A 24,390-nucleotide genomic window follows, 5' to 3' on the forward strand; every position below is an offset into this window, starting at 1 on the left:
ATAAATTGCTCAGTGCAATGTTCAATAGGATAATTAGAAATTTCAAGTAAAATATCGACACGTACTTGATAGTGATGGTTATTCGGTTGTAATCCTTGTGGTGACGTATCCGTGTCATTCTCCTAGCTAGTTGCTTTGGGGATCTTAAGATTTAGAGTGTCAAATAAATTATTCATCTACTCGCAAAAATCTGCGGTCTCTTCACAATCACTAAGGCTTGGAACTCGAGATTTATAGAATGGTAAGCCCTGGGTCATCGAATTACTGAGAACCTGTATAATTCATTCATAAATTGGAATCATATACAAATGCACTTCGAAAATAGCTCAGGAGAAATTTACCTGGACTGCTAGTCGCACTCGCATTTTTGCGGAGTTGTTTAATTTCAAGTGATGAGGAGCAATGTTTGGGCATACTTTTATTTGTCCTGGATTATTCTTCTCAGCTTCGTACACATCCTCAAAATGTTTCCACTTTATCTCTGGTTTCGTGGAATCCATCTGTAATGGAGGCATTATTATAAACAGAACAAAATGATACTTAAACTTATGGTCAATAGGTGAATTCAACTCACTTGTAGTGTCGAATTATTCACAAGACGATTTCTTATTGTTTTCATCAGGTGAGGGCTTTCGAAAAACACATGAATTTTACGAGAAGGTTCCAGAGGATGAGTGAAGAAATTCTTAAGAGTTTTTCTTTTACAATTGATGCCCATCTTCTTCCAGAATTTCCTATTAGACAAGCTGCCATCGCATACAACACCATGTACTTTAGCTCCTGCTTTTTCCAGTAGAATAATAGCTTTGATGACTAATTGAGCCAGGACTTCACCAGTTGTGGAACCTCTAGAAGCGAATGCGGCAATCGGTTGTGTAAATGAATCGGTTATTGACTTGAACATGAATACTAATCCGTGATTAGCTCGTTCGGACAAATCATTAGCTTTGTTCCCCTCCCCCATATCTACAAGTCCCTCATATCTTAAGTTAGTAGTTTTGATTACGATACTCTCACGCGTAAACATCTCATCTAATAATAAAACACCGTGGTGTTCTTTCTCCTCTTTCCTTTCTAGGAACTTTTTCATCAGTTCGAAAAAGCAAGGATCGAACACACACTGATTTCGATAATAGCTAAATTTCTAGAGAAACAAAAATTCCCATTAAGACAACATATTGAAAAAATTCTTTGATGCATTACCTTCTAATTGTTGAGATTGATGGCAATGGTAGAATTTCATTATCTCTAATGGTATTGTAGCAGGCGGGAGAACGCATGTGAAGCAGCATGCACAACATCATCCACGGCTCTGAATATCGACGTCCTCTGCGACTCTTGCGTTTGGCAGTTGCCAATATTTCATTGACGGCAGTGATTTGATTTTTTTGCATGTTATCTTTTTTCATTTTCTCAACTTTATTCTCAACTCACGATTTTGTTGTCGTATTTCTTTCTTCTATCTCTTGACCTTCGCCAGTTTCTTCCTCAATTGTTTGATATATAATTCGTGATGTGGTGGGAAGAACAAACGCTGTTGCTTCGTGTTGCTCTCTTTTTTTTTGACGATTCTTTTTCCTAGCGAGACTTTTTTTCGCTGTCTTACAGAACTGACACTGTTTTAAATTGAAAAGTAAAAGACATTTGTTATGGCGTCTCTGACCCATATTGTCAGTATGAGTGACACTGGAATCAAATTGATGCAATTCTTTGGGTATTTTACAGCCAACACAGACTTTTAATTTGTCAATAAAAAACAATGCATGTTCAATGTCCTGCTTACTATTGATAGAAGTAGAAATTCCAAAAGAAGAGATGTCTATTTCCTTCCCTACTACACGCGTTTGGATTTTCATACTTGGCTCGATTATTATTTCTTTCAAAATCCCAGTTTTAACGGTTTCATTCACCATAACCCCTGACACAAAACTGAAATGAACCACTTTCCTTTCTTCATTTGATATAATATTAATGGTCCATGAAGGTGGTAGATTCAAGTCATTATCTTCCAGTAACTCCTTAAAAGTCCACTGTATCCGAGCCTCAACTTCACTGCAAGCTAATTCCTGAGCATCTGTAGAGCTTTGTGGTGGATGAGTTATATCACTGAATTTCGGGGCAGTATTTTTTTTGTCATCGGCCCTAGGAGATAAAGATGAGTCAACTGGTAAGAGTGGTGCAGAAATTGTCGCATCAGGAGAATCAGGAGGGATTATAGTTATATCGCAACATTTCGGGGCAGTATTTTTGTTGACATCGGCCCCAGGAAATAGAGAGGACTCAATTGGTAAGCGTGGTGAAGAGATTATTGCATCGGGAGGATCGGGAGGAATTGCAAGGATTGAATAATTAATCTCTCCTTTTGTTTGCCTCGCCTTTATTTGACGGATGATTTCAGATGTGCTTGTGATTGTGCCTGACCGAGAATTTCCTCCAGAGTAGACGATAGAATCCACTGATGCCTCAGTTTTCGAATGGCTCCCTGACCACGGAAAAATCGAGGGTGCTGCTCCTTTCCTGACTTGCTTTCGAGAATACTTCGTCTATCAAAAAACAACAGACAATTGTATAAGAACTTCACAGATACTAAACAACTGACAATCAATTAATTGATGAGAAATTTACTTACAGTTCCCCAAATCCTACCATCGTCTTCCTGATGCGCTGTTTCCAAGACACTGTCTCCTTCAGCAAAATGTATCTCAGAAATTGGTTGTTTTGGTTCCAATACAATTGGAATTGGTGGAGACGAGGCATTGATTCTCTTCTGCCATTGTAACATGACATCAGGTTTTGTTGACACCGTGAAAGTGTGCAACTTTCCATTCTTGGACTTTTGAACATTGCAATTCTGTATTATGCAGTTACGAGGCATTCTGGTCATTCGATAAATTACGCTTACACCGATTTATAAATTTGTATTAAAAATGACACTGTTTATGTGTTCATTTCATTAAAACATATCATTAGTATATCAAACAAATTATAACAACTATTCACAACCCGATTAATCACTTGGAAATTACAATATATTTCACTTATTTTGCTTAGCTCGACGGTTTTGATATAAAGGTTATGGAAGCCAAAACATTGCGGCAAACTCTCGAGAGATGAACAGACAGCACCCCACACGGTCTATTTCGCGGGTGACTCTAAGCTACCAGAATGCCAGTATATGAGCGTCATAGGAGTTATAGGGGGCTGTTTTCAACGACCGTCTCTCCTGCCATATCCCAAAGGGATTTTTTTCTATGCTTTATTTGAATAATACAGAGCCGTAACAGCAACGGTTAAATATGCAGGGCAACTTTGTAATAATTTCGGTCAAATTACAACCCCTACCACTGACGGGTTACTTGAGCATGTAGAAAGGGGGATTTTATTTCTCATTGTGGTAATCGAAGGCGTTGCGTGACTTTCAAATAAACTCAGTGGCCCCTTACGTTATAGTCTATCCAGGTATATACCGATCAACGGACTGTTCACCCTATTGTAAGTATGTGCAAATCATAACTTCGCAATTTTATTTGGTTTTTCAGGTATCATGGATACGCAAAAGGGATCTCCACATCCTGACTGTTGGTATATTGACATACACCAATGATCAACGATTCCAAGCCATGCACAGTGATGGTAGTGATGAATGGACGTTGAAAGTGACATCACCGCAGGTGCGAGACAGTGGAATATATGAATGCCAAGTATCGACGGAACCGAAAATCAGTCAGGCCTACAAACTGAGTGTAGTTGGTGAGTAAAAGGCACAATAAATTTATTTTTTGGTTAAAAAAATACCGTTCCAACTACACCTGGAAGGACTGACTTCATATAAATCGCGGGATAAAACGTAATTGTTATGCAAATTGCTCTTCTAGAAATTTCTAGTTCCAATCGAGGAAACAGACAATTATTGGGTTGTTTAGGAAGATTCCTCATGTAATCCACAGAAACTAATGTACACTACAAAAATAACATGAAACTTCATTTGCCCTACCTTCATGCGGTATCGAAAGAATAGAACATTATCGCATCAATGGTTTATTGTAATTTTTTTTCAAAAAAGCACTTTTGACTGGAATTTTTTGTTCAATCAGGTAATACCAGATACCGTACACTAATACCTGTCATAAGGTCAAAAATATAAAAAAATGATTTTCTGCATTGTTTTTAGTCAATAACATTGCTAGTGATACTTAGAATATGAGAAACTTGAAACACGCAGAGGACTAAGCCTATCCAACGGAAGACATCGAGACACAAGGCAGCATATCCGCCAAGAAATGTTTTGCCTTCCAATTGTGTGAAAACCGTGCGCTACCAATAATTTGTACAGGAAGCAACTCTCCCCGCCATTACCACCAAATGATATTCATTAAATAAAATTAGAACGCGAGAAGCTACGACAAAAATGCTGTTATTTACATCATATAAATTTCCTACAAGCTTTTCTTTGACGTAACTATTTCTTTCAGTCAATATTAACAAAGATACGCGCATACCAACGATTGATATTCGTATTGCTCCGATTCTTATTATATTGAATCCCACCAGTCACATTGGAGCCACTAAGTTGGTAGCAGTGCGGGCAACCTCATACACGATAGAGAAGGAAGAACCTTATTGTTTGTTTCCCGTTTGTACTCCAATGATTTGAACTTTTTTTTACTCATTTATTCATTGTGAAAATAGAGAAAAATTATGAACGAGGTAATATGCGCTGTACTTTGCGTAAAAATTTTACTCTTTCCTCGATTTACTAATATTCTCAACTTTATCCATGTGTAACATTTGAGCGAATTCATTTCTGGTGTTAGTTTACGCAGTTTATTTGAATCTTTTTGATCTTCCCATGGTATTTTCAAATTGAATTTGGACCATGAAAAATCAACAAATGGAAGTGAGGTGCTATTTTTCAAGAGTAATTGGAAATAGTTCCTGTTTTACGAGAAAAAAAATCAGTTCACATGGAAAAGTTATCATTTTTTTCATGTTCAATGATTTTTTTGGTAGGTTTTATTTCTTCATCAACTTCGAAGTTGAGCAAAACAAAATATTTTTCTTCAAATTCAACTGTCCACTGACATTTAATCGCAATTCTGGAGAAAAAGAAATTCCAAACATAAACCAGATCCTCCCAAATTATCTGCATCTGCACGGTCTGAATATAATTATAATGAGAAGAAATTCGAGTTTTCAATGAAACAAGCAGGGGGCAGCAAGCATATGATAGCGAGCATGTAACAGTGAGTATGGTACTGAATGATGTTTTAATGCTTTTTTCGCCATCAATACATTTGTGACATCCGTCGAAAATATTGAATTCACTTTTTCTTTTTTTTTTTAATAAATTAAATAATATTCGAACGGGAAAAACCGTTAAAATTAAAACTTTCTCTCGCGCCGGGATTTTTAGTTGAAAAGGCCCCGAAGGCCAGCTGCAAGTCGTAAAATTGCAGTTAACATTTTCCGAGCTGACTTTTCCCCGAAAAGTCAGTCATAAAGTAATAGACATGGGTCAGGGTCTTGTCATGCTGAAGGCATTTCAAGTGCACGCCCAGTCTATGNGAGCTGACTTTTCCCCGATAAGTCAGTCATAAAGTAATAGACATGGGTCAGGGTCTTGTCATGCTGAAGGCATTTCAATTGCACGCCCAGTCTATCTCTTTCTTTCTCTTTGTCTGGTAATTCCGACGTGACGTGTCCAGTATTCAAGTGTATTGGGGAAACTCAAACTGTCCCTTATCTTAACTTGGGGTCTGTTTTCTTTCAAGGCCCAGGCCCTCGTAAAACCAAATCCGAATTTCCGTCCCGTTTTGAAATCTTAATGGGGGTTCTTCGAGTTTCTCTTCGTAACGGGAAGTCATAAATTTATTTTGACAATTTTCGAATGTTTAAAAAAAATATTCCTTTAAATTAATAATTTCAGTACAGTTTAATTGCAAATTTTATGACAATTATTTTTATGTTAAAAACTTTTCGTTAGGACAATTTTAACTTATACTTTTGAATTATTTTCAATTCGAAAGAATATTTCAGTTAATCCAATTATATATTTCGTTACGAATTGAACTCCATTTAATTCTCTTTATGGAAAATTATTTTCATTTTCTTTTTTTTTATTTAAAAAATTTTCCATTTACGGATCCAAATAATTAATTTTCATTTCTCTGAGATAAACGAGAACGGCGTAATAAAGAATTATTACCTAGAATAAATAATTTTAATTATCCGAAATAATATTCGGGAATATTGAAATATGTTTAAGATTATTAAATAAGAATTATTAGTTAATCATTACATTGTTTAATTTGTATTTTAAAAAAAATGAGATTGTGGAGGGAGAAAATGGGACCTCCCGAAACAATTCTCATTGGCAGTCGAGGGTTGGAAAAGTCCGCCCACACTCTCGACATCTCGATGTAGAGGGGTCGGAGTTAACCCTGAAACATTGAGAGCGGAGTGCAAGGAAGGGAAATTCGGGCCCAAGGTCATCGACTATTGGTTCCCTAGATTTTCCCTCCGTACATCTGAGGACACACCCTCAGGCTGGGGTAACAAAACCACTTGCGCGTCGTTTTGTTCCTCAGTATTTTCCACCGTAGCTTTTGAAGTGCCACCGTGATCCTTCCAGTTTTCCAACGTCTTTCATGACTTGGATTTTTCATTAAGTCTTTCGTGGCTTAATTTTACAAGTCTTTCAAGACTTCTTTTATTACAAATCTTTCATAATTTGTGTTTCTGTTTAAGTCTTTCGTGGCTTATATTTTTGTGTTTTCAATTAGTGTAATATTTGGATTGTGTCGAGACAACATTCAAAAAAAAATTTAAAATCATAAAGATAGTGCGGCATTATTAATAAATTGTTTAAGTGAAAAATTGAAACCTTTGGGATTTAGCAGAGAACTACAAATTGTAAGTCCTTTGACATTATAAATTTTTCAGTGTTTTTATTTTAAAATATAGACTCTTCGGAGTCATTTGAAACCAAAATTGTGTTTTAGATTTTATTTTATTTAACCCTATCCAGTGGGTTTTATTCTTGAGAATTGTTCGAATCTCTAAAAATTAAATTCAGTGATTGAAGTTTGAGTCATTTCATTTTTGTTTTAAAAATTTTAGAGTTGACTTTTCAGGTCAAAAGTTAGTTGAATAGAAATAAAAGATTACGTCATTTTCTTGCCGTTTTGACGTGACAAAATTGGGGGCTCCTCCTAAAAAAAAATAACTTAAATCCTCATATTGGAGTTTCCATTAAGTCAAAACATTTTTTAGTACAAATTTTTATTATTAATTTCATAAAAAAAATATAGTGACGAGGCATATTCATTTATTTTTTATTATTTTTCTACATATTTTTTCCCACTACACACTGCCCCCTAAAATGTAAATCCCGCCACCGTTGGATACCCCTTCCCTCACTTTTCCCCTCATCGCCCCTCTACCCCTGCCCCTGGACATCACGAAGACATCAGCCGAAAGAAGACATCAGTTCCGGCCCCACCCGATCAATTGGAGAAGCCATCGCCTCCTGGAAATTCCCCATACTAGACCCCCGAATATTCAATACCAGCAATAATCCCTTGCGAGACATCCCTGGATTGTGGTCATCGTCACCACTCACCCGTGCTGATTGGCCCCGATTGCTCCCGAATTAAAACCCGAAGGACATCGACACCTGACGAACCCCCACGAATCGCGAAGGAAAAGAAGAGACCGTCACTCGTGCATTAGCTGCCCCGTGAGTCGCCACGTGCCCCGAAAGTAGTAATTGTGAATACAGTGAAATTCGCCCGGAAGTTATTTGGCGGATAAAAAGAGGACTTTTGATACATCGAGCTCATCCCAGCTCTAGTATTGGTGCCCAGGAAACCCCGAGGGGGAAAGGAGGCTCTCCAGGAAAACGCCCTGGTATTTGGAAGGAGTGCAAGGCGCCGGTGGAATTCCACGTGTTCGCCAAAGTGAAGTCCCATCGTGAGTACGAGTTACCCCCCTCATTTTCCCTCTTGACCCCACAATATTACCCTTCATACCCCCCAACGGTGAGCCTACATTCTTTTGTTTCTTCCCCATTTAGTTATTCTTTTTATATTTAGTTGCATTCCCTCGACACGACTAGCTTCTCCCCTTTTTCTGCATTAGAGTCACTCCCCTTTTTACGTGTACAAAAGTTGCCTGGCCTTACCCATAACCCTAGATCCAAGTAAAAGGCATTTCAAACGTCTTACGACGATCTAATCTCTAAATTACTAGAAATATAGATATTTAGTTAATTTTATCCCTCATTTGTCCTCATTATTTAATTGCCCTAAATCCCCCTTTTAGGAAATAATATTAATTAAATATTGAACGGTCACAATATATAATAATAAAATGGAAATAAAATGAGAAAAATATTTTACAATTTGAAAAAAAACAATAATATTATTCGAATTTTTGAGGAACACTGGATGGGGAATTTTAAGTAAAAAAAAAAAGAAAAATTTTCTTTTTTTTAAAATGATATTAAATGTCGGGAAACGACTCGCCCGCACCGTCAACCTCAGACGAGGATAAAAGAAAATTAAGAAGCGGTAAAATTATATCGGGAGTAATTCCAGCACCACGCGCTTATAAAAAAACAATTAATAAAACCGTCGATTCGGGTTTGGGTGATGCGACTCAAACAACAGAGCCATCATTTAATTTTGAAGGTCTTTTAAGTGACAGTTCAAGCGAAGCCGATCACTCGGTAATTTCGGAAATAAATCCATTAGAAATATCGGAATTTCGGAGATTAAATTTAAAAGAAAAAAGTAACGAAAATAATTCGGGAAATTTAAATGATATATCGGGTAGTTTCGATAATAACTCAGTAAATGTCCAAATAATAGATCAAAATAAAATGGCTAATTTAAGCGCAAATCAATTAATATCGTTGAAAGATGCGGTTTCTTGTATACTCGTATTCGGGGGAAAATCGGGTGAATTATTCGATTTTATTGTAAATGTTCAGGAAGCGAAAGAAATGCTTCCCGATGAAGCAGAAGCAAATATCACAAAATTAATTCAGAGGAAATGTTTGAGTCAATCCGTAAAAGACTCTTTAAACAGTGAAAAATTCACCAAAATTAAAGACTTAATAAAAGCGTTAAAATCTATTTACACTCCTATTAAAACTGAATGGCAGTTACAAGGAGAGTTAGGCTCATTATTTCAAGGAGACACGGATTCAGTAGTGATCTTTGCAAATAAATTGAGGAAAAAAGGTCAAGAAATCGTTGAATTGTTCAAGGTAAAAAACCCTAAACACAACGATGACCAACTTAAAGCCTGTAAAGACAGCGTTGATGAAAACATCAGACGATGTTTTCTCCAAGGCTTAAAACCGGAAATTGATCAGCGCATGCCGACATGCGAGACAATGAAAGACGCGTACGATAAAGCGATTCAAATCGAGCGTAAATTGATCGCGAAAAGTGAGTTAAGAGGTGAAAAAACCAAAACTCAGGAGGTAAAAAAATCCGATAATAAATCGAAGGATCAGAAAGCGGTAAAATTCGGGAAAAATAATAACCAAAATCAAAATAAAAATTTCAATTCGCGAAATCCCCAAAATGGGAATCGAAACTTTAATTAAAATGGTCAAAACCATGAAAACGTAAATAATAATCAAAACAATCGCGGGAATAATCAGAATAATTGCCATTCTAACGGGGGGGCCACCTGCCAAATTTGTAATAAGCGTGGCCACTCTGCTAAAACGTGTTTCACTCGTTTGAATAAGCAGTATTCAAACAATGTCGTTTGTCAGATTTGCAATAAAGGCAATCATACGGCAAAGACGTGTTATTCGTTGAATCGAAATTCCCAGGAAAATCAAGTAAAATATCAATTATGTGACAATTTTGGCCACACTGCAAATAAATGTAGGGGTGGTCCGAGTCAATCAACTCAATCGAAAAAAGTCACTTGTGGATATTGCAAACAAGAGGGACACGTTTTGGAAAATTGTCAGACTCTGGCCCAGAAAAATTCGGGAAACCAGAAGTCGTCTTTCCAATCGGGCGCAAGGAAAGATGCGCCGACTCAGCGCCCAGTAACAATGATTCGGGAATCGGAGTCGGAAGACGACTCCCAGTAATTTCCGTTCATTTTAAAAATAACGATGATATTCCGTTTGTAAAAATCGGTTTTAATAAAAATAAAGATGAGATTAAATTGATGCTTGATTCGGGAGCTTCACCAAATCTAATTAAAAATAAATACGTGGGAAAAAAATGTACAAATCGATAAATTAAATATAATTGAATTCCACGGGATTTCGAAAATTCCGGTCTTAACTTTAGGAAGTATTAATATGGACGTTTTTGGAAAAATCGCATTATTCCATGTCGTTCCGGATGACATGCGTATTCCTTACGCGGGATTATTAGGATCGAATTTCTTTCAAACCGCGGGGGCAAAAATCGATTTTGCCAATAAAATTCTTAAAATTAATGGGAAAGAATATCCATTTGAACAAGTGGATCATTCAATTAATAACGTGATGTATATAGCACCACGTAGCGAACCTACGTTCTACATCAATGTAAAAAATGATGAGATTAAAGAGGGCTATATACCACGGTTAAAAATCTATAAGGGGGTTTACGCAGGCAATTGCCTAGTGCGTAATATCAAAGGCCGTGCTTACATGCGCGTTTATAACACCACGTATGAGGAAGTTGGAGTAAAAATACCCAATTTAGTATAACGTGAGTGTGACCAAATACATGAACCCAATGATCAAAATTTTGTAAATAGTTGTATAAATTCAAATTATAAAATTACCCCCGATAACGTAAAAAAAATTGTAAACCACATGGAAAAAGTGGAAATTAAAGATCGATGCGATCAAATTAAAGAATTATTAAGATTAGATCACCTCGGTGATAAGGAAAGAGTTCATGTGGAAGAATTGATTAAAAAATATTCAGATCGTTTTCACATCCCTGGTGAACCATTGGGCTCAACTAAAGTTTACCAACATAGAATTCCAATTAAAGATGATCTTCCTATAGCATCTAAACAATATCGTTTGCCTCATTCTACTAAACAAGAGGTTGAACAACAAATTGACGAATTATTCAGAACAGGAATAATTAAAGAATCGGTATCCCCATATAGCAGTCCTGTTTGGGTGGTTCCGAAGAAACCCGATTCAAAGGGTAACAAACGATGGCGAGTTGTGATTGATTTTAGACAATTGAATGAAAAAACAATTACTGACGCCTATCCTTTCCCCAACATTACAGACATTCTTGATCAATTGGGGGGATCAGTGTATTTTTCAGTCTTTGATTTGGCATCCGGATACCATCAAATTGAAATGGATCCAAAGGATAGCTATAAGACTGCTTTTTCCACACCTAAAGGTCATTGGGAATTCAACCGAATGCCTTTTGGGTTGAAAAATGCGCCAGCCACCTTCCAAAGATTAATGGATACAGTGTTGTCTGGTTTACAAGGCATATCAATGTTTGTTTATTTTGATGATGTCATTGTATTTGCAAAAGATTTAAATGAGCATGAAAAAAAAATAAAAGATTTAATGCAGCGTCTAAGAAAAGCGAATCTGCAATTGCAACCGGACAAACACGAATTTTTGCATCCGGAAGTTAATTATTTGGGTCATATAATTAGTGAAGAAGGTTTAAAACCTGACCCCTCTAAATTATCAGCTATTAGGGATTTTCCAATTCCAAAAGAACAGAAAAATATTCGCTCTTTCCTTGGCTTGACAGGGTATTACAGGCGTTTTATTAAAATTTTTGCAAAAATCGCGAAGCCTTTAACTCGTCTACTCGAAAATGATGTAGAATTTGTTTGGTCCTCAGAAGCTAAAAATGCTTTTGAGACCCTTTAAGATGCGCTATATACAGCTCCAATTTTGCAGTATCCAGATTTTGCTAAACCTTTCGTAATAACGACTGACGCCTCAGGCACTGCCATCGGTGCAGTACTTTCTCAGGGAGAAATCGGGAAGGATAAACCTATCGCGTATTACTCTCGAGTTTTAAGGGGCGCAGAACTAGGATATGACACGTATAAAACGGAAGCTTTAGCCATTCTTGAAGGGGTTAAAAATTTTAGGCCTTACGTTTACGGGCATAAATTCACGGTAGTTACAGATCATAAACCATTAGTTTGGTTTAGAACCGCAAAAGACGCGAATACGCGTATTTTAAAATGGAGATTAAAATTAGCTGAATATGAATATGATATTCAGTACAAACCGGGAAGAATTAATTTAAATGCGGATGCGTTATCACGTAATTCAGTTGAACCGGTAAATGTAACTACTCGTGCACAAAAGAAGAGGGCGGAAGAACCTCTTGATCCTGAGTTACAGGAAATTTTTGATATATTAAATGAATCAGATCATGAAGAAATGACTGATAAAATTGATGAAATTTCATGCGGTAAAATTCCGATTTCAAATGGTAAAATTCCGTTTTCAAACGGTAAAATTCCAGTTTCAAATGGTAAAATTCGGATTTCATGCGGTAAAATTCCATATAATCAAAATAATGATAATGATTCAATTTCCAACGGTTCGAAGGTACCATTTAATATTTCTATGCCAAAAAGAAAAAGAGGCAGACCGCCTAAACGAGCAAAGAGCTCTGATGGCGTAAATAATAATGACTTTGTTCATGGTAATGATGATGTGGAAGATTTGGAAGAATCATTGAATATGAACAATCCAACTCATGAAAACCCTTCATTTTCAAAATTAAATAATTCACTTGATAATAGTGAAATTAATGATGATTCAAATTCAGAATCTGAACAATCTGATATCGAAGAAGATCAAAAATCGAAGTCTAATGTAACTTCTTCTAAAGAATTAATTACTTATCGAAAAGATAATGTTTTATATTTCTTCTCAAACGAGGGTGAACCTCTTGATGAGGGTGCAAAGGAATTTAAGAAATTAAATAAATTGCCTTTTATTAAAGCTACAAGCTTAGGCGGAATTTATAAGCAAAAAATCGGAAAAAATTTCCATTTTGCGTCGATTATTAAAGGATCAAGTGGGGAATCTAACCTCACAATTAAAAAATATTTAAGTGAGAGTTTCAATAACTTGAAAGAAATTTTAATAACAGAAAAAATTCAATCAGTTTCAATTTCTTATTCGAAATTCGTGGATAATATTCCTTGGTCAGAAATTTTAATCTCAATTGAAGAGATTTTCAAAAACGAAAATATTAAATTTATTGTATGTCTCGGCACTCTTAAATACGTACCATTGGAAAAAAGAGACACAATTTTTTATGAAAGATACTGCTCTCCTATTGGGGGACATAAGGGTGTTTCAAAAACCCATAATAGAATCAAACAAGATTATTATTGGGAAAATATTGAAAAAGATATTCAATGTAGAATTCAACAATGCGCAGAATGTCAGTTCAAAAAACTCGTTCGTGTAAAAACTAAGCAACCGATGCTTATTACGGATACTCCGGGCTCGGTATTTGATAAAATTGCTATGGACATCGTCGGTCCTTTACCGAAAACTATTAATGGCAATGAATGCATTTTGACCATTCAAGACTAATTATCTAAATTTTCTATGGCTATTCCATTACAAAATCAAAAAGCGGAGACAATTGCAGATACGTTTATTAAGCGTTTTATTTGTATCTTTGGTTCTCCAAAAGTATGTTTGACCGATCAAGGTCGTAATTTCATTAGCACAATGATGCAGCGAATAAATAAGAGATTTAGAGTTAAAAAACTCCAGACAACAGCGTTCCATCCACAGTCGAATGGATCATTGGAACGTTCACACTATGTATTGGGTGAATATTTAAAACAATATGCGAGCAAAGATTCAGAATGGGATCAATGGATTGATCTAGCAATGTTGTCATACAACACTTGAGTACATGAGGGCACTAAATTCACACCATATGAATTAGTGTTTTGCAAAACCGCACGACTTCCATCAGAAGAACCGTTGCATGAATTAGATAGATTGCCTACTTATGATGATTATATTGAAAATCTTGTTAAACGATTAACTGAAACACGAAGACTGGCTTATGATAATCTAGTAGATTCAAAATATAAGTCAAAACAGTATTATGATCAAAAGATCAACCCCGTAAATTTCCAAGTGGGTGATAATGTCTTTTTATTGAGTGGACCTAAACCAGGAAAACTGGGAGATCAGTATGATGGTCCTTTTAAAGTCGTAGAAGTCTTTCCAAATGGAAATGTAAAAGATTTATACAAAAATAAAAATAAAATTGTACATTCAAATCGTTTAAAAATTACTAAAATTGTGGAACTTAAAGAACAAAATAAAAAGAAATTAATAAGGAAAAAGAAGGATGATTCATCTGATTCAGGTTCGGATTACATACTTTAAACTCAATTATAAATTCATTTATTTCATTTTCATATTTAACGAAAAATTAATGTCTATTTCGTTGTTTTTCTTTTATGATTAGNTGATTACAGAAAATGATTCTTTTGAAGTTTTTAATACTGTTAGTAATGTGGAATTATGTGTTCGCAATAATTGGATATGATTGCGGTAGTAACAATCTTAATGTTACTACAATTTCATTACTTGATATCGATGATTGCGATATCAATGAAGAGGAAGTTGAAACAAAGAAAACGAATGTTTACTTGTTACAACTAGATAAATACACTCACACAAAAGTGATTCAGTGTAAAATTGAAATAAGTCGTACAGTTTACTATTGCGGGATGAACTCCCATATCTCAATAGTAGACAACGCACACATGGAGTATATCCATTTCATCTCAGAAGATGCATACTTGGTTGCCCATAACCATGGCACTGTCCAAATCGGAAGTACTCTGATTGACNATACATATTGTTCAATATATACCAATTGAAGTAAAAGTTATAAAACCTCAAGAATGTTATAATCGGTTGCCTGTATTACGCGGAAATGAAACTGTATTTTTAACACCGCGTACTCATATCGTAGTAACTCAAGCGACACAGGTTCCATGTAATTCACCATTACTTCAGTATTATCGTCTGGGTAACATGTGGTTCAAGTTGATGCCAAAGCCAGTCGAAACACTGCCGCCAGCGCAAATCAAGCCAAATGTCAAAGTGACGTGGAAATACGAGGATCCGCACCATTTAGCGACAAGCGGAATCTACTCGGAAGAGGATCTCGAAAAAATACGAGATCGTATTATGTTACCGATGGAGAACAACGCAATCTTAAATCAAATTCGAAGTACAATATATTCGATGAGGACGCTTTGGAAAAATTAGCAGAAAATGTGTGGGAAAAGACGTGGGGTCGATTCTTTCAGTTCGGACACTGTGATTCATGGATACGCTCTCCACACTGTCTATGTATGGTCCATTCAATTAGTCGGAGCTATTTGGGACTCTGTTACTAATCTTCTTTTACATCTGGCGAGATCTCAGCGAGGTTATACGCGTGCTGAAGATCGCGACATCGAAATCGCGACAATTCCGTCTCCACCTATAGACGGAACAAATAATCCTTATCCAAACATTCGAGAAGATGAAGAGGAACGTTTGGGGGAAACAACCCCCAAAAGAGATAATTTTGTTTAAAATTTTTACACGCTACTCCCATTATTTCGTCCTTCAACATCAATTTTCTGTCAACAGGACTCATTAATATTAAAATAAATAAAATGTCGTCACCAATCACCGAAGCTCATCGGGCTAGGATGGCGGAAATTGTAGCACGACTCCAGAAGCAAAAACTGGAGCGTTATGCCAAACCAATACGGGAGGCGAACGCAGCAGAAGCAGAGATCAGGGCAGCAGCGGTGGAAGCGGCCGAGAAGGCATTCGAAGAGAAATTTGAAGGTTTCCCCAGAAGAGTTTACACTAGGAAAACCACGGCGTCCAACCGACCAATGCATTGGTCGCCAAAATTTGAAGACTTGTTGAATACTGAGGATCCGAAGAATCATCCTCAGATCCAACAATTCCAGATGGCTTTCTGTATTAAGGCCTGCGGAAAAGAAGAAGTTTGGGTAGACGATTATTATTGGCTAGCATCAGAAAGGCTATTGAGTGCATTGACTGCGCCTATGGTTACCTGGACAACCACGTAGAATACTTCTGTTCGAGAGGGATTAACATCGCAGTCTACAAAGATAATGTCAAGTAGATTTTTTTTTTTTAATTATTTTATTCTCTCTTCCTTAGTTATCACGTAATTCTCGACGTATGTCGTTTTTGTTCAAATCTTTTATTTCGCACTTTCCTTTTGCGTCGTTCTCGTTCTTTCGGTCACTCGTACTTCCGTCTAACTGCGGGGGTGTGACATCCGTCGAAAATATTGAATTCACATTTTCTTTTTTTTTTTTAAATAAATTAAATAATATTCGAATGGGAAAAACCGTTAAAATTAAAACTTTCTCTCGCGCCGGGATTTTTAGTTGAAAAGGCCCCGAAGGCCAGCTGCAAGTCGTAAAATTGCAGTTAACATTTTCCGAGCTGACTTTTCCCCGAAAAGTCAGTCATAAAGTAATAGACATGGGTCAGGGTCTTGTCATGCTGAAGGCATTTCAAGTGCATGCCCCGTCTATCTCTTTCTTTCTCTTTGTCTGGTAATTCCGACGTGACGTGTCCAGTATTCATGTGTATTGGGGAAACTTAAACTGTCCCTTATCTTAACTTGGGGTCTGTTTTCTTTCAAGGCCCAGGCCCTCGTAAAACCAAATCCGAATTTCCGTCCCGTTTTGAAATCTTAATGGGGGTTCTTCGAGTTTCTCTTCGTAACGGGAAGTCATAAATTTATTTTGACAATTTTCGAATGTTTAAAAAAAATATTCTTTTAAATTAATAATTTCAGTGCAGTTTAATTGCAAATTTTATGACAATTATTTTTATGTGACAAACTTTTCGTTAGGAGAATCNATTTCCGTCCCGTTTTGAAATCTTAATGGGGGTTCTTCGAGTTTCTCTTCATAACGGGAAGTCATACATTTATTTTGACAATTTTCGAATGTTTAAAAAAAATATTCTTTTAAATTAATAATTTCAGTGCAGTTTAATTGCAAATTTTATGACAATTATTTTTATGTGACAAACTTTTCGTTAGGAGAATCTTAACTTATACTTTTGAATTATTTTCAATTCGAAAGAATATTTCAGTTAATCCAATTATATATTTCGTTATGAATTGAACTCCATTTAATTCTCTTTATGGAAAATGATTTTCATTTTCTTTTTTTTTAATTAAAAAATTTTCTATTTACGGATCCAAATAATTAATATTCATTTCTCTGAGATAAATGAGAACGGCGTAATAAAGAATTGTTACTTAGAATAAATAATTTTAATTATCCAAAATAATGTTCAGGAATATTGAAATATGTTTAAGATTATTAAATAAGAATTATTAGTTAATAATTAAATTGTTTAATTTGTTATTAAAAAAAAAATGAGATTGTGGAGGGAGAAAATGGGACCTCCCGAAACAATTCTCATTGGCAGTCGAGGGTTGGAAAAGTCCGCCCACACTCTCGACATCTCGATGTAGAGGGGTCGGAGTTAACCCTGAAACATTGAGAGCGGAGTGCAAGGAAGGGAAATTCGGGCCCAAGGTCATCGACTATTGGTTCCCTAGATTTTCCCTCCGTACATCTGAGGACACACCCTCAGACTGGGGTAACAAAACCACTTGCGCGTCGTTTTGTTCCTCAGTATTTTCCACCGTAGCTTTTCAAGTGCCACCGTGACCCTTGAAGTTTTCCAACGTCTTTCATGACTTGGATTTTTCATTAAGTCTTTCGTGGCTTAATTTTACAAGTCTTTCAAGACTTCTGTTATTAAAAATCTTTCATGATTTGTTTTTCTTTTTAAGTCTTTCGTGGCTTATATTTTTGTGTTTTCAATTAGTACAATATTTGGATTGTGTCGAGACAACATCCAAAAAAAAATTTAAAATCATAAAGATAGTGCGGCATTATTAATAAATTTTTTAAGTGAAAAATTGAAACCTTTGGGATTTAGCAGAGAACAACAAATTGTAAGTCCTTTGACATTATAAATTTTTCAATGTTTTTATTTTAAAATATACACTCTTCGGAGTCATTTGAAACCAAAATTGTGTTTTAGATTTTATTTTATTTATACCTATCCAGTGGGTTTTATTCTTGAGAATTGTTCGGATCTCTAAAAATTAAATTCAGTGATTGAAGTTTGAGTCATTTCATTTTTGTTTTAAAAATTTTAGAGTTGTCAAAAATTAGTTGAATAGAAATAAAAGATTACGTAATTTTCTTGCCGTTTTGACGTGACACATTGATGGCGGGGTTCCGAATGTTTTTTTTCTCAGCGTGTTGACTGCAGCAGTAAGCAGCTCGTGTTTCTTGACAGCGACTTTAGTTTCTGGCGTGTTTTTTAAATGCTTGTTCAGTCGGCAAAAAATGTTACAACTGATAATGGCGTTGTCGCTTGTTTTGAGAAACACGTCAAAAATTTTTTCAGTTGCTAAGAAATGCAGCCTGCTTACTGCCGCAGTGAGAACACCAAGAAAAGCGCTATAAAATCGAGTTACATACAGAGTTGAGTATCTTCGGAGCTAACCATCCTATTCAGCCCATCTCCAATACGAACCGTTACAGTGATAAGAGGAGACTTCGTGAGTCAAGAACAGAAAAATGAAAATATCTCAAAAACTTTATATGGACAGCTCTATATAGTTTGATTCATCGAGATAGACAACATGAAGACGAATATTCTGAAGGAAAACAAAATTAAAATTGACGGAGTTTTTTTTTTTACATATTCAAGAAAATCACTTTGAACACAAAATTTAATATCTCCTAAACTAACCATCCGATTCAGCCCATCTTCAATACAAAACATTACAATGGTAAGAGAAAACTTCATTCCAAATTTCAAATTTGATATGTCGATTTTTACGAAAATAAGAGTGCTAACAAGATTTTGAGCAAAGAATCGAAAAATCGCAATATCTCGAAAACTTTCTATGAACGAGTGTGCATATTTTGATTGATTCAGATGGGAGGCATTGAGATAAATATTTTGAAAAAAAATTATAATCGGATGGATACTTTTCGAGGTATTTGGGAAAAGCGATTTAGAAACAAATGACTACTTCTTCAAAATGACTAAATCGATTGAGCTGAAATTTGGCACAGAGTTAGTTCTCATTTATACCTATAATCTGACGAAATTAGAGATTTTTTGGAATCATTTTAATTCTTGAATCCTTCAGTTTTCCAAAACTTGATCACAAAGTCCACATCCGCATATTGTAACCTTGAAACGAAATCAAAATTATAATTTCAGAATTATACTCTGTTCGGGCCTTATAATCAAAGTGATAATCATCAACGATAATCAAAGTAATAATCCGGATCTAAAATTCGAGTTTTTTGTTCTGTTCATTTGTGACGTTCAAACCAGATTAAACTAATTATTTCTCTAAAATTACCAATTATTTTTTCAAAATAATTTAGTTTGAACGGTTTTGTAGACCTAAATAACGTACAAGTTGAATTTTCCATAATAGATGCTTTTTGGCATTAAATTATTATTATTCATAATTACTTTTGATGGGCTTACTATTGTTCGGGCCAAAATATTACTAAACTATGTCAGAAAATATAATTTTTATCAATTGTTATCCAATGATTAATTTTGTTCGGGCTGACTTACGTGGTTTAAGGCCAGATAAAACAAAACAGATATTTTCCAACTAGTAAAATGAAGACGCTATTTATTCAATAACTCAAATCATTGTTCGGACCTTTCAATACGAATAAATGTTCCAAAATCCATTTAAAGGTGAAAACAAAAGAAATGATTGAGGAAAACACTATACAAAAATGTGTGAGTTTGAGGCGTCCCTCAAATCACCAGGCTTCCACTCCGTTTCACAACTATTCTCGAATTCGTATTTTTATCAAAAATATAATTGAAATATATCTCGAACCGAAACTATGGTTTAAGCTATACTCTCAATAATTCAACTTAATTTCCGGGATATTTAGCAACTCGAACTCATTAACGATTGCTCGGACAAACGTGAATGATATTATATCAATTTTATATTTTCCAAATTGGCCAAAGTGGCCAAAATGGCGACACTGGTAAAGCCAGGGATGCTATAATATCCTCGGACTTCTCCCAATTAACTATTTATATTTTATTGTCAAAAAAACCGAGAAAAATACCCTGTAACTCTCTTACTACCTAATTCACACTTAAATTATATCCGATCGCAACAATTCATTTAAGATATTCGCACTATAAGAATCCCTCTGTCACTCCGTAATTATTAGCATACTCACAGTGAGAAGGATTCGCCAAGAATCAATTTCCTATTTTCTCTATATTGTCTCCGGGCTCCAGTCATTTTCTCCGGGTGGAATTACTCTTCAGATCGCTTCTGAGGTCTGATTATTATAATTTTCCTTAATACTAACACTTAATTAATTAAATTTTCACTAGGTTTACAAAAAGAGTTCATTTTCAGTTCATGTCGTCACGCAGAGTGAAGGATATCCGGGCTTCGTTGTCTCTTCGAGGTCAGTTTTCGTCTCCTCACATGTTTTCACCAATCAAAGTCTCCGTTTCACTCCCGTATAATAGAAGGGCCAATGGAGTATGTTCTCTTATTTTCCTTGACCTTCTTCCTTGATCTACATTGATCCTCATGCCATCACGGTCAAGGTGACAATTACTTATTTTCCATGGTCGAGGTCGGTGCCTGTTTTACCGATCTCACAGCTGTTCCAAGTGCCAGTGACCCAATTATCAGTTCATTAATATTTTACTATTCATTAACATTCATCAATGAGGGAAAATTCCAGATTTTTCCTTCAACCACCTTCTTTTTGTGAAGGTCTTTGCGGCTCCATCCTTGCGAAGGCTCCAAATGCCACTAGATTTTGCATCCGACGACATAACCCCTCCCGTCAAAATATTGACGACGTGAGTCCACTTTCCTGGAATTACACCTCCAGGTCCGTTCATCTCTGCCCAGACATTCCTGTGGATCTGCCAGTGAATCTCCACCCCCGAAATGTCTGGGCCAATGTCATCGAGAATGCTTCATTCCGTTCCTGCGCCTCAATCTTTGGAAAACATTGGGTTCAATAACACTTTCCTGTGTTGATCTTCTCACCACTGGATCCGAGATGGCTTATTCACTACTATTTACACATTTCAGGGAAACTACGGGTAAAAGAGCGAGAGAGGGTATGCTCTCCTATTTAATTCGACAATCACTCCACTCTTAGTCATTACCTCTCTTGGTTTATCCGAGTTTTTTAGTGACCTCCGTCACACGGTAATTCAATCTAATTATTTAACTGAAAATTCTCGAATGTTAACTGTTCGGGCATTGCTTAGTTGTTTCCTTTAAATTTCTGTTTTTATTTGTAATAATATAAATTTTGAGCGCCATGTGATTTCATCTCACATTAGCTATTCCAAATAGTGATAATGGAAATACTTACATTGGTTGCCTCCGCAATAACTATCTTAATGAATATGCATTTTGTTCGGGGTATTATTTAAATACTCCAATAATTATCAGTCTCCTCGTTCTTCAGAGAAGTACTTATATAAAAAGAATGAAATGGCACTTAATCTTATCCATATGATCCAATAGTCAAGTAGTAAGTTAGTTAATTCAATAGAATTCCAGGTAGTTAATTGAGAAGCATGTTGATTTAAATTTTGTAACAAAAGGAAATAGTTTATTCAATAATTTTGTATAGTGTGTAATGATTTTTCTTTGGCCTCATCAAATCCGCAATAAACTCTAACCCAAAATTCTCGATTATCCAAACATGGCCAACCCATTACCTTCGTTCTCGTAATCCGACAAGTCTGAAACGCCAAAAACCATAACGCTAAAACGGGACTACAGGAACAATCAGCAGCTCATTCAATCTTTATTTCGAGTGTTTAGGGCGCCAGCCGATTTTTAACACCGCGGAATCGACGAACCGCAAACGAAACCGTATTTTCTTAAAACTAAATACTGATTGTCCCCAAAAATTCAATAACGAGAAGAGGCATAACGTAAAGCGTACGCAGAAATGTGGATTACGAGGGTACGGGGTTTACTCGGCTGCTCAGTGTGCGGGTCGTGGAGAAAGCGGTGGATTCGTGGACGAGAACATGAATTAACAAAGACAATCATCGATCCAGAAACCAATAAACTAATGTCTTAAATTCTACACGGGATAGGTAAGGTCGATATTGAATAACAAAACATAATTGTACCGAGATTAATACAAAATCGTAAATTCGTACAAATACAAAATTACATTAATGTGACTCAAAATAATTTTAAATACTCTGAAATGATCCATTAAACTCCAAAAGACTCGAAAATATGCGAATAATAATTTTAAGTATGGAAAAGAAAGCGATCCCAATCCAAAGCTGATAAAAGGAAGCAAAAGTATTGTCCACGAGGGGAACACGAATCCGAGAGAGTGAGAGACTATAGGAAGGTAGCGTACGTGCGAGAGAGAACGGTTGAGATAGCTACGCGAAAGAAAGAGAGAGCTCACGAGAATGTACTAATTTTCCTTATTTTCGACTGTAATTAATCGAATTTCACATTCTGGAGCGCCTTTTTAATGGTTTTCTTAATTCTTACGCCATTTGTAACACATTAAAATCGGGGATCTCGTCCACCAAAAAGGTAGCAAAATGAGCTAGGGAGCCCCGTGGCTGATTTACCGGAAGGGAGCATTTCTAACCCGGAAATGGAGATTTTCTCCATGAAAATGGGTAGTTAACGGTTTCAAATGATTTCGAAAATAATAGGTAGCTTATTCATTAACGTAAGAGAGCTTAGATAATTTTCTGGTTCTGGATTCCAACCAAAGAAAGAAAAGGTAACAGGAAGGTAGCGTCCCCATGCCCAACCGGAATCCAAAACTCAACGAACGCTAGAGAGAGCATTAAAACGCGTAAAAGGCAGCTTAAGAACAATTCAGGTAGCATAATTTTTCCTCCAAAACTCTTGTGAGTTGGAGAAATATGAAGAAATAGGTAGCATAGGATAATTACGTAAAGAGACCGAGAAAAGGTAGCAAACAAAGAGGTAGCAATGAAGCAGGTAGCGAGTTGCATCAATCGCCGTAGCGAGACGCATAAAGCATGAATTTTTACCCAAAAGTTATGGTAGGTAGCATTATTACCATTTTGATTTATTTAAGTGGCGTAATTATCATTTAGACAATTTCAGGTAGCTTCCAGGTAGCATTTGGGTCCGTTTGAAGGATTTTCTACCCTTCAAACTATGTATGTCGATGCTGGCGTCCTGTCGCCAAAGTAGCGACACCATCCCACGTGGTCCAATTTCTTTTTCAAAAAACCGCACTAATTCACTTTTAATCACTTCTAAATACATACGAGGGTACTTACCATAGTCTGGAGCGTTGAAGTCGACGGAATTTTGGTCGCGGAGCCTCGATAATTACTTAAAAGAACACTCGTTCAGAGAGAGATATCGACTCGTAATTCACTCTTAGTCGTCCGGAGGGATACTGTAATGGCGACTATCGCTTGCGGCAGCTCGGGCCTGTTGCGTAGGGTTGGGGAGTCTGGGGGAGACTAGCTCTGTACGGTGATGACTCGAGTGTTGGATATGCGAACTAATGATTCATGGGGTAATTGTGGGTGAAATATTTAAAGATTTAAATTGGAATTTTCGTATAATTAATTCTAATTATTTTAACCTAACAAAACTGTAATCACTTGAACTCAACACGAAACTGAGATGGCTGAGCGGGTCTTCACTCCATCTACGACCGGAATCAGGTAGCTTATTTACAGAGGGCACTATCCGGAGAGGAATTAAGAATTTACCAATGAAAACTCAAACGTAAACGCAAAGTTAACTAAACTAAAAACCCAATGGCGATACGTTTCGACGACTGGGAAATTGTCTCCGCGGCCTTCCAACGGAAAGCCCAAACACTCGCGGTCAAGGGAGCGCATGAATTGCAACTCGACCTATGTACTCACTTTATCGACTAGCCAAAAAGGGTTACAGGAAACACTAGGTAGCACATTATCTTGGCCAAATATTCCACGATGATATCCTGATCCTTAACCGAATTTACGTAGGAAAATCTCAAAAATACTGAACTGTAACTCAACAAAACAGACACGAAAAAGATATCTGCCAAATATCGGATTTATCTAATGAAGTTATTTAATGAATATTATTGTAAAAATGTACGGAATCGATTCACGCGATAGGTAACCAATTTAAGCAGTTCTTCGAAATCAATGTAGATCTAAAGTAGAGTTAAGCGAAGAAAAGGCAACGGTTTATGAATTTTTACGCTCTCTCTCTCTCTCTCTCTCTCTCTCTCTCT

At 36.2% G+C, this 24,390-nt stretch overlaps 1 protein-coding gene across 1 annotated transcript in view; it reads left to right on the forward strand.

Moving 5' to 3' along the window:
* Positions 1–2,155: 2,155 nt before the first annotated feature.
* Positions 2,156–24,390, forward strand: part of LOC107044964 — a gene marked incomplete at its 3' end in the record, with an annotated part of 65,470 nt that continues 43,235 nt past the window's right edge. The window contains exons 1-2 of the mRNA XM_029126581.1: positions 2,156–2,167; positions 3,405–3,750. Of these exons, the coding sequence (XP_028982414.1) occupies positions 2,156–2,167; positions 3,405–3,750 (358 nt within the window). The remainder of the gene's footprint in view (positions 2,168–3,404; positions 3,751–24,390) is intronic.

This window comes from Diachasma alloeum, unplaced genomic scaffold (genome assembly GCF_001412515.2).
Source record: "Diachasma alloeum isolate Michigan unplaced genomic scaffold, Dall2.0 Dall_scaffold_00855, whole genome shotgun sequence".
In the NCBI taxonomy this organism is placed as follows: Eukaryota; Metazoa; Arthropoda; class Insecta; order Hymenoptera; family Braconidae; genus Diachasma; species Diachasma alloeum.